The sequence below is a fragment of the Heterodontus francisci genome, chromosome 30 (genome assembly GCF_036365525.1).
Source record: "Heterodontus francisci isolate sHetFra1 chromosome 30, sHetFra1.hap1, whole genome shotgun sequence".
In the NCBI taxonomy this organism is placed as follows: Eukaryota; Metazoa; Chordata; class Chondrichthyes; order Heterodontiformes; family Heterodontidae; genus Heterodontus; species Heterodontus francisci.
Window position 1 is genome coordinate 48774124 of NC_090400.1, and position 11776 is coordinate 48785899.

At 41.3% G+C, this 11776-nt stretch overlaps 1 protein-coding gene across 3 annotated transcripts in view; it reads left to right on the forward strand.

The window, feature by feature from the left end:
* Window positions 1-11513, forward strand: part of cluha (clustered mitochondria (cluA/CLU1) homolog a) — a 114518-nt gene extending 103005 nt beyond the window's left edge. For all 3 annotated transcript variants that reach the window (XM_068010531.1, XM_068010532.1, XM_068010533.1), the window contains exons 24-26: window positions 5031-5165; window positions 8143-8216; window positions 9515-11513. In XM_068010531.1, the coding sequence (XP_067866632.1) occupies window positions 5031-5165; window positions 8143-8216; window positions 9515-9686 (381 nt within the window). In that variant the 3' untranslated portion in view covers window positions 9687-11513. The remainder of the gene's footprint in view (window positions 1-5030; window positions 5166-8142; window positions 8217-9514) is intronic.
* Window positions 11514-11776: the final 263 nt, after the last annotated feature.

Sequence of the window (11776 nt, forward strand, 5' to 3'; positions counted from 1 at the left end):
TACAGCTGTACTGCGGGAGGACACCTCAGAGAGGCCATGCAGTGAGGCAATATGGGTGGAGCTCAGGAATAGGAAGGGTGCAGTCACGATGTTGGGGGTTTACTTCAGGCCTCCAACAGCCAGCCGGAGGTAGAGGAGCAGATATGTCGACAGATTTTGGAAAGATGTAAAGGTAACAGGGTTGTAGTGGTGGGTGATTTTAACTTCCCCAATATTGACTGGGACTCACTTAGTGCTAGGGGCTTGGATGGGGCAGAATTTGTGAGGAGCATCCAGGAGGGCTTCTTGAAACAGTATGTAGATAGTCCAACTAGGGATGGGGCCATTCTGGACCTGGTATTGGGGAATGAGCCCGGCCAGGTGGTCGAAGTTTCAGTGGGGGAGCATTTCGGGAGCAGTGACCATAATTCCATAAGTTTTAAGGGACTTGTGGATAAGGATAAGAGTAGGCCTCGGGTGAAGGTGCTAAATTGGGGGAAGGCTAATTATAACAATATTAGGCAGGAACTGAAGAATTTAGATTGGGGGCGGCTGTTTGAGGGTAAATCAACATCTGACATGTGGGAGTCTTTTAAACGTCAGCTGATTAGAATCCAGGACCAGCATGTTCCTGTGAGGAAGAAAGACAAGTTTGGCAAGTTTCGGGAATCTTGGATAACACGGGATATTGTGAGCCTAGTCAAAAAGAAAAAGGAAGCATTTGTAAGGGCTGGAAGGCTAGGAACAGATGAAGCACTTGAATATAAAGACAGTAGGAAGTAACTTAAGCAAGGAGTTAGGAGGGCTAAAATGGGTCATGAAAAGTCATTGGCAGACAGGATTAAGGAAAATCCCAAGGCTTTTTATACATATATAAAGAGCAAGAGGGTAACCAGGGAAAGGGTTGGCCCACTCAAGGACACAGATGGGAATCTATGCGTGGAGCCAGAGGAAATGGGTGAGAGCTAAATGAGTACTTTTCATCAGTATTCACCAAGGAGAAGGCCTAGGGAAGGGACTGCAGATAGTCTCAGTCATCTCATTATCAAAAAGGAGGAGGTGTTGGGTGTCTTGCAAAGTACTAAGGTAGATAAGCCCCCAGGGCCTGATGGGATCTACCCTAGAATACTGAGGGAGACAAGGGAAGAAATTGCTGGGGCCTTGACAGAAATCTTTGCATCCTCATTGGCTACAGGTGAGGTCCCAGAGGACTGGAGAATAGCCAATGTCCTTCCTTTGTTTAAGAAGGGTGGTAAGGATAATCCAGGAAATTATAGGCCGGTGAGCCTTACGTCAGTGGCAGGGAAATTATTAGAGAGGATTCTTCGGGACAGGATTTACTCCCATTTGGAAACAAACAAACTTATTAGCGAGAGACAGCATGGTTTTGTGAAGGGGAGGTCGTGTCTCACTAACTTGATTGAGTTTTTTGAGGAAGTGACGAAGATGATTGATGAGGGAAGGGCGGTGGATGTTGTCTATATGGACTTTAGTAAAGCCTTTGACAAGATCCCACATGGCAGACTGGTGCAAAAGGTGAAGTCACACGGGATCAGAGGTGAGCTGGCAAGACGGATACGGAACTGGCTCAGTCACAGAAGACAGAGGGTAACAGTGGATGGGTGTTTTTCTGAATGGAGGGATGTGACTAGTGGTGTTCCGCAGGGATCAGTGCTGGGACCTTTACTGTTTGTAGTTTATATAAATGATTTGGCGGAAAATGTAGCTGGTCTGATTAATAAGTTTGCGGACGACACAAAGGTTGGTGGAGTTGCGGATAATGATGAGGATTGTCAGAGGATAGAGCAGGATATAGATCGGTTGGAGACTTGGGTGGAGAAATGGCAGATGGAGTTTAATCCGGACAAATGTGAAGTAATGCATTTTGGAAGGCCTAATGCAGGTGGGAGGTATACAGTAAATGGCAGAACCCTTAGGAGTATTGACAGGCAGAGAGATCTGGGCGTACAGGTCCACAGGTCACTGAAAGTGGCAACGCAGGTGGATAAGGTAGTCAAGAAGGCATACGGCATGCTTGCCTTCATCGGTCGGGGCGTAGAGTATAAAAATTGGCAAGTCATGTTGCAGCTGTACAGAACCTTAGTTAGGCCACACTTAGAATATTGCATGCAATTCTGGTCGCCACACTACCAGAAGGACATGGAGGCTTTGGAGAGGGTACAGAGGAGGTTTACCAGGATGTTGCCTAGTCTGGAGGGCATTAGCTATGAGGAGAGGTTGGAAAAACTCAGATTGTTTTCACTGGAACGACGGAGGTGGAGGGGCGACATGATCGAGGTTTACAAAGTTATGAGCGGCATGGACAGAGTGGATAGTCAGAAGCTTTTTCCCAGGGTGGAAGAGTCAGTTACTAGGGGACATAGGTTTAAGGTGCGAGGGGCAAAGTTTAGAGGGGATGTGCGAGGCAAGTTTTTTACACAGAGGGTGGTGAGTGCCTGGAACTTGCTGCCAGGGGAGGTGGCGGAAGCAGATACGATAGCGACGTTTAAGAGACATCTTGACAAATATATGAATAGGAAGGGAATAGAGGGATATGGGCCCCGGAACTGCAGAAGGTGTTCGTTTCGGCAGGCATCAAGATCGGCGCAGGCTTGGAGGGCCAAATGGCCTGTTCCTGTGCTGTACTGTTCTTCTTGTTCTTTTGTATATCGTGACCAGAAAGTAGAGAAAACTTTCACTGGCTGAATCGCACCACCTTGCTAGGTGTTGGTAGGGCTGCGAAGAGGTGGAAATGGGTCAAATGCAATTACAGAAAGACTTGTGTGTACTCGTACAAGGAACACAGAAAGTTAGCATGCAGGTACAGCAAACAATTGGGAAGGCAAATGGCATGTTGGCCTTTATTGCAAGAGGATTAAAGTACAAGAATATGGAAGTCTTGCTCCAATTGTTATCGGGCATAGGTGAAACCATACCTGAAGTACTGTACGCAGTTTTGGTCTCCATATCTAAGAAAGGATATACTTTTTTTGGAGGCAGTACAGCGAAGGTTCATTAGGTTGGTTCCTGGGATGAGAGGCTGAGTAAATTGAGCCTATGCTCTGGAGTTAAAAAGAATGAGAAGTGATCTCATTGAAACGTACACGATTCCGAAGGGGCTTGACAGGGTAGACGCTGAGAGGTTGTTTCTCCTGGTTAGGGAATCTGGAATATGGGGGCACAGACTCTGGATAAGTGGTCGATCATTTAGTACTGAGATGAGCAGAAATTTCTGTACGGAGAGAGTTGTGAATCTTCGAAATTCTCTACCATGATGGTATTGAATGGCGGAGCAGGCTCCAGGGGCCAGTTGGTCTTCTCCTGCTTCTATTTATGTATTACACCTTGGTGTAGTACACGATGGTAAATGGCTTGTTGAGGCCAAATGCTGGAATAGCATGTTTCAACCTTAGAGGTGGTATTTCCACCTTTTCTGGGTGGCTGACTGACTGACTGTCTTGCTGACTGGCTAGATGGCTTCATTTAATTGTTCCACTGGGCAGCACTATTCATCGGAACGATTGGAAAGTTCCCTCTCATGTACTGACCCTCTGCTGAAGTAGGATGGTTTGGAAGTAAACAGCTAAAACTCAAAAAGAGAAATATTGGGCTTCCCCTAATAGCTTACTTTGTTAATGAAAAGTATGATGTTGAAACACTTAAACCAGGAATTAGCTTATGTATCTCTATCAACAATAATAACATCAATTTGTATTTGTGTACTGCTTTTAACATGGTAGAATGTCCCATGGAGCTCCACAGGAGCATTACCAAAAGGCATAGGTTTTAAGGAGTGGCTTTAAAGGAGAGAGAAGTATTGTTTGCCTTTGTTCCATGACCTTCTGGTCAGTTATTCTCTGTGACCTTGTCCTATCAACACCTCTTTGGTTATCTCTTGCCCTACCCCCTCTTTACTTGCTTAAAACCTTTTACATTTCTAATATTTGCCAGTTCTGATGAAGGATCACTGGCCTGAAACGTTAACTCTGCTTCTCTCTCCACAGATGCTGCCAGACCTGCTGAGTATTTCCAGCATTTCTTGTTTTTATTTCAGATTTTCAGCATCTGCAGTATTTTGCTTTTACATTAGAGAAGTAGAGAGTATTTGTTTTGAGCTAGTTGATCATAGCCAATGGAGGTGCTGCAATCAGCCTTTATGTCCCTAAGCCCAGGAGCTGAGAAATTGGACAGGATTTCTATTTCTGTTTGCTAGCTGGAAAAGTGCACGTATGGACTGTTAGAAATTGGATACGAACAGTTGGATAAAGAAGTTTTGAGGTTTATGCATCAAGAATCGTCACTTTGGGGTAATACCAGTGCTTGGGGACCTCTGCCTTTAGGAGAGATGGAGGAGAATTATTTGAGGAGTTCATCAAGAAAAATATAATCTACACAATATCTGATCAAGACAAGATCTTAAAATAAAAAACCTTGTTCATTGTGCTGTTGAAACATTTGCACAATGCAGACATTTGAAGTAATTTGGTTAATCTATATGCCACATGGGGTATCTCTTTCAAACAAATGGGATTTTTTTCTTTAGTCTTGCCTGATGCTTAAGGGTTCACTTTAATTATCAGATATATGACCAGGATGGTGTGGAAACAGAGATGCAATTATTTTCAGCAGCAACTCATCACCTCAGCTAATTCTTCAATTTAAATTGAGATTAAACCTGGGAGAATGCTAATTTATTTTGTTTGCAGTGTCGCATGTTGAGAATTTGTATTGAACAGTATTCAACTATGTTTTTTTTGAGAATGATCGACAATGGTATCAGGTTCAACCAGCAAAATGTGTTGCACTGGTCTCGTGTGTTATGTGTGTTTTAAATCTGATAAATTGCCTTTGCTCCCTGTCTGTTTGTCTCCTTAAAGCCAGGCGCAGATTGCCAAGCTGACTGGCTGATGACTTGTTTCCAGACTGTAATCTGTCTGCTGTGTTGTGTTTTTAATTCACTACACTAAGCAATATGGTTTATATTACTATAATCCAATTGTTTGAAATCCTGTGAATTTACTTTCTGATTCCCTTTCCATCTCCCTCTACAGCTGGGTGAGAATCACGAAAAGACCAAAGAAAGCTCGGAGTATTTGAAGTATCTCACGCAACAAGCTGTAGCTCTCCAACGTACCATGAATGAGATTTACAAGAATGGATCCAATGCCAGCATTCTCCCACTCAAGGTAGGTCAAACACCGTCAATAAAATCATCTTAGTGTGCGGGTTTGTTGTCTTGGACTGGCGTATTTGTGATTCTCCATGCATAATAAGGCAAGTAAATATTTATCCTCCATGTATTTGACTGATGACATTAATTAGGAGAATTGGTAATGTGTTGAGCTTTGTGCCTTCCATCCATTGTGCGCACTTGTGGCCAATATCATTTGCTGCTGCTGCATTGCCTGTGTTGTAAAAGTGCCCAGATTCCTTTCTGCAGGATAGCTAAGGACAAAGAAGGCTATTTGGTCCATCCTATCTCGTCCATCCAGAAAGAATATATAACGCACCTGCACCACAGCATCCAAATGGCTCTTAAATTATTGGAGGGTTTTTACCTCCAATATGAAATGAAGTTCATTTCATTCATGTTAATCATTGGGGATTTGAAGAAATTCGTACATCAATTTTATATTTATCTTCACCCAGTTTGAAGCTCTCCCCATCCACCCCAAACCCCCTGCCCATCTTATTGTTGCAGTGTAATCTAAAGTGTTCCAGATGGTTTACTATTTTAAAAATGTATCTATCTACAGGGTCCCCCTCTTAGTTTCCTCTTTTCAAGGCTAAATAGCCCACGTTCTTCCAGTTTGCAGCCCTTTGATGTTTACGGCCGTGTAGTTGCCAGAATCCGTTTTACCACCTTTTCTGAAAATTGATGCTCTGATTTTATTTGTAATCTGATGGGACCTCGCCTTCACAAATGCTGGTCATTTGAAGTGCTACACAATTCTCATTCTTAGTACCAGGCTGAATTGCATCCGTTTCTGGAGAATTGTTTCTGTTTAAAGACCTTTTTGACATTGCTGCCAAAGATGTTAAGCCAACCTGGATTATGCCTAATTAGAGCTGGAGTGTCATTAGTATCTTCCCAAACGAATTCTCGAAGGGGCTAACAGTTAAATAGAACTAATTTTATGTTCCTCTTCATGCATAAAGTGAGTGAAGGGGAAAAAAAAGAACCTAGGCTTCTGGTTGCCACCTCAGTAGAAGTGATGGCAGAAGTCTGGGAACAGTTCCAGCTGCATATTCTGCCACTTGGGAGAATGCATTGCACAAGGAGACCCGGGTGTGCAGGGTTGGGGTGGAGATTTTTTTTTAAACTCAACTCCGCTTCTGATTTTCCTGAATAAAAACAGTAAACCTATAATAAAATTGTAATCAAAAATCTGTTTCTTGGGCACTAACTACGATTTTTTAAAAACTAATTGAATGTTTTGAGAGGCATCTTGTTCATGTTTCATTTATTTTAGCATGGAATAGAAATTTTACTGGTGGCAAAGAAATGTCCTTAATTTTTTGCCAACCATTTTTAGCTTTAAAAAAAATTCTCTTTTCTTAAGGTGCTGACACATACAAGAATACAGTTCCATGGGTACCAGTAACCCTCCTGTTCCTCACCCAGGCAGCTGTTCTTCATGTCAGCTCAGATGGGAAATCTCTGTAGGCTGTTTGACTGTGGGGGGCATCACTGCTGTGTCCTTACCTGATGCACGTGCTCACTTTCCCTCAACAGTCATTAGATAGCAATTGAGTGAATAGCTATCATGTTCTTTTTCTTCGCCTCCTCCTTCCCCATCCAACTCAAAGATATCTAGGCCAATTCTAAAGTGCCTTCCGCCACTGTGGCTGAGATCAACTAATTCAGTATAAACCCAGGGATTAAACCTTAGTCGTTCCAAAGATGTTTGACTCAGTTCCAGCTAGGTTCATGCACTGAGCAATGGAGCTATCTGGGGAGAGACTATCTTGATAGCTTTCAGTTAGGAGTTTCATGCTGGATATTACTGAAGACTTGCCTTGGAATAGTTTTCTGTTCGCTGGTATTGATTGTTCAGTTTGTAAATTCTACATCAACAGCACAGGTGTCCAAACCACTACTGTTCACCACAAAGCTTTACAGTGGCCCAGAGACAGAACTCCAAAATGTTTTGTTCCCAACTCTTAAACACCTTAGTCCTGTGAGAAAAAATATATCTTTTTTTTCTTAACACTGTCCTCATAAACTTGACAGTCCCTATTAGAGAAAAGGCTGCACTGCAGGAAAGTTTCTGCTCTGCATTCACATGATAAGCTAGACAACATTGACCATGAGAGTGAGCTTGACATTTGATTCCCTTGGTAGGATTACTGTCTTCCTTGTAGACACTCGAGCTAGTGTCTCTGAAGCCTGAAGGACCGATAAACACTTAAGTAGAGAACAGAAATAAAATTCTGTGGCAGTTCACTGACCACGAGTAGAGAATGTTTTAATAAATGAGCCTTTGACACATTCCCAGTATTATCGTCCAATTTTTAATTTTTTCTCCTTTGTGATTTCATAAACTGGGCCTGTTTACTGATCCATATTTAAAGCAAGTCTCTCTTCTGCTGCCCTGAGTAATTTGACAGGCATTTTGTAAGTAAAGCCCTGCCAAATGTGCTGGCTCAATTATAATCTATATTCATTTAATTTTAAAATCTTGAAAGATCATAAATCTTGTTGGGTTAATTGTTACTAGATGTTAATATCTCGCATGTTGGGACAATTCAAAAGCACAGTAAGAACGGCGTGCTTTTAATTTTAGCCAGTCTTTTTCCCCCCTATATATCACACTCGACTGCTTCTCTCTGACTGAGGGGTTTGGCTGCTGGAAGTTACTATGGCAGTACCAGATTTTTTTTCTCTCCGCCTGTTTGTATGATTACCAGAGGCTAGAGATTAACAATTTTCACTTGGGGGAAACCCAGGTGTGACTCAGAGTTGGCTCCCTTCAGTGTTGGTTTACTATGGGATGTGGTACCACTCGAACTTGGCTCTCTAGCAGAGTGTGGTAGAATGTCTGGTATCAAATAGATGGTGAACTTGCTCAAAATCTTATGCAGCCTAATTCGATTGAGGAAGCTGTATGGAAGGACATTTAATGTCATACAAAATCGCTAATCTATCTTTGTTTTCAACAGTTCACAGCTCCCACCATGGCTAGTGTTTTGGAGCAGCTCAATGTTATAAATGGGATCCTCTTCATTCCCCTCAGGTAAGGAACTAACCTTTGTATTTTCCCTCTTGCCGTAGTCACACTAAACTAAAATTGTAGCATTTCCTTCCATCCCTATTTTTAAATTGGTAACGTGCCACATTTTTCAGTGTAAATGCAATGTACTGAAGTGGGATGCAAGACTACCCTGGTCATCTTCCTACTGTACATTCAACCTGAACCACACTGATGATCCGGCAGTACGGAGTACTAACAGCAGATGAAGTGTTAAATGTTGTGTTGGGTCTCATCAATATCACCATTTTGAGTGCTATGCAGTTTGTGTCTAGTGTAAGAGATTCTTTAAGCACATTGGAAAATTTTGCCACTACTTACATTTCCTCAAGGGGCCATTTGGCGCCTCGAACCTGATCTGCCTTTCAATGAGATCATGGCTGATCTGTGACCTAACTTTCTATACCCACCTTTGCCCCATATCCCTTTAATATCTTTGGTTAATAAAAACGTAGCAATCTCATATTTAAAATTAACTTGATCTAACATCAATAGCCGTTTGCAGAAGAGTTCCAAACTTCTACCACCCTTTGCGTATAAAAGTGTTAATTTCACTCCTGAAAGGTCTGGCTCTAATGTTTTCACTCTGCTCCCAAGTCTTAGACTCCCCAACCAGCGGAAATACTTTCTCTCTACCTACTCTATCTATTCCATTTAATATCTTGAAAATTTCAATCAAATCACCCCTTCTGGGCAATACTGCACCAAACAGGGCCTCTGGAGATGGGTGGATTTATTTTCTTTCCTAGCCAACTTTCTTGTTGCCTCCTGAAAATCATGACTTCTTATTGGCATACTTTGATGAGTTGACAGGCTATTTTACCATGAGTGGCGTCACAGCCAAGCCCAATCCTGTCCCCACTCGATATCGCACACACTCACCTCAAACAGGTAGCAGCCCATTGCAATCTGGATGCAGAGTTCTGATTGGGCTTCCCCATCACTAAAATGGGTTAATTTTAGATGTCCAACAGCTTGCATCTGCTTGGATTAGTCAGCATAATGACTATCAGAGCATGGTGGTGACTCAGTGTAAAATGCCAAAGGTTGGCATGTTTTCCCAACAATTGTATTGCCCTATGCTACCAGCTTGAAGGAAATGAAAGCATTACAGCAGTGCAGAAGGAAGCTGGAAATTGGGATTGAGTACAAACTGCTTCGAGAGGTTTTAGATATTACTGATGAACGTGAGTTGAAATGCATGTGTTCCTCACCTCTTGTCCACACCCCTAGAGAATGCTGCTTGCAAATGTTTTACCATTTAAAAAAAAAAATTTTAACAGCCAAAAAGACCTGGAGAATCTGAAAGCTGAGGTCCAGCGTCGTCAGCAGCTGCAGGAAGCCGTGAAGAGTGCGGAGCAAGAGGAAGCCAGGGATGAGAAGGTGACTAAACCAGATCGTGGGGAGAAGAGCCAACCAAATGTTGAATCGTCCACAGAACAGACTTCAGCGTAAAGGGCTGTTATTTCAGAACCTTCCAGGAACTGATGCCTGCTTAAACCTCGACACGTGTGGCAGGCTGTAGGAGACTTGTTGCAATAAACTTTATCTCTTGCGCACACACAAAAATGCACTGGTACATAGAAATGTATTGCAATTAATGTTTCTTTTTTTAAAAAAAAAAGGAAAATCCTGCCAATAGCAGATCTGAATAATATCAAAGCCTTAGCAGTGGCACTGACTGCACAATGTGTTGTTTTTTTTTAAACTATATCTTAAAAAAAACTAGGTGTTTGAAAACAGTCACTTGTAAAGTTATACAACTCAGCTTGTACAGTCAATAAAAACAATCAACTGTTTGTAAAGTACATGTGTAATAGTCTAAAGAAACTGTACATATGACAAATTCCAAATGAATGAATCTTGAAATACTTAAAATACTCAGGTCATTATATGCTGTATAAGGGCACCAACCGGATAAAACATTTAAGACTTTGATATTCAGAACCATTTTTTTTAAATTTTGAAACTAACTATGATAACAGCTACTTGCCCTCATCAACACACAGTAGACTTAGCTATGTCAAGTCACTATTCAAGTGGTGAAACCTGTACACAGTTGTGAAAATGTAATTACGATTCTTGCTTGCATTTTCATCTTGATTTCCAGTTCAATCCATTTTAAAAATTGGTAACTTTTACATCGCGAAAACTGTCAAATATTTGGAATTTGTGTGTTTGCCATTGGTAACTGGATTGTTTTCTCTTAAATGTTGCCCTCTTCCCAGATCTGGGAATGATCCCTTTCAAATTAGAATTGGAGGTGTCTTTAAACCAACAATGAATAAGTGGAAGAGACGTGTACTTGGATTTTTTTTGTATAGTGCTGTGACACGTTTCAGAGCTATAAGTCTGAAAGATGGTGGGATTTTTAGTGCATTTAAAGTATGTGTGATGAAGCCATTTGTATCAAAAGTGCTGACAGTGCACTCATGGGGAAACCTTTTGTTCCGGTGGATGACTGTGACCAAGAGAGACGATGAATGCCATTTTTAAAAATTAATAACCCTGTAAGCTGTGTATGTATGTTGTGGTACAGATGAGACGATACATTTATGAAAAGAAATGAGTGCTATATAGTATATTCACAAATCGTATAATCGTATTTCATGTGACGTGATAATGGAATCATTACGCTGTAAATTCCTCCCGTTAAGGATGTGTAATAAATGTTGGAGTAAGTTGATTTTCTTTTTATCTGGGTATCCACAGTGATTGTCCGTAAGTTGCTTCCTGAGCTACAGTATGGGTGTATCTGATTAATGCAAAATCATCTTAATTGCTGCACTGGCCCTCTCTGAATGTTCACATTATGTGAATAGCTTTCAGCTTTGTCTCACGCACCAACATTGCCTGGTGGTTGGGGTGGTTGTGTGAGTGTGTGGCAATTGTGGTAAGAAAGGGAAGGAAACAAGAGGTGAGGCAGAGTCTTCAATGCAAAGCGACTTGTTCTTAAATTATTTGGATTTACTACCAAGTGTTCAATAAAATGTGAACAAGAACATACTTGCTTTTGTATCTCCAAGAATTTTTTTCTATATTTAGTTTGATTTCAATAAAGGTGGGGATAAATAGAATTCAACATTGTTACTAATGCTAAATGAGATTTAAAAAAAAATGTAAACACACATTGTGGTATTTATTTTGTGTATAATGACTTACAACTTGGCCTAAATTTCAATGCATCTTGATTCCTTTTTTGTTTTTGGACTCATTTACAATCGGAAACTAAGAATATATGCTAATTCGAATAAATCCAATGTAATGACTTGTTTAACTGAACTTTAAGCTCCTTTCTTCATTTTAGACCTACGTTTGTTCCATAAATGTGTAATATGTTTTTCTGACAACTCTCCCCCTTACCTCCTCCCCTGTTTTGCCATCCCAGCAGTTGAATAGCCTGTTGAGAAGCTGTTTCACGATTAATGGATGCTTAACTGAGGTACTAGAGCACGATTGGTGCGTGCAAAACCATTTCCCAACAAGAACTCAGTGCCTTTAAAAGGGATGGAGAGAGGAGGGGTAAGCATAGTAAAACCTCTTGG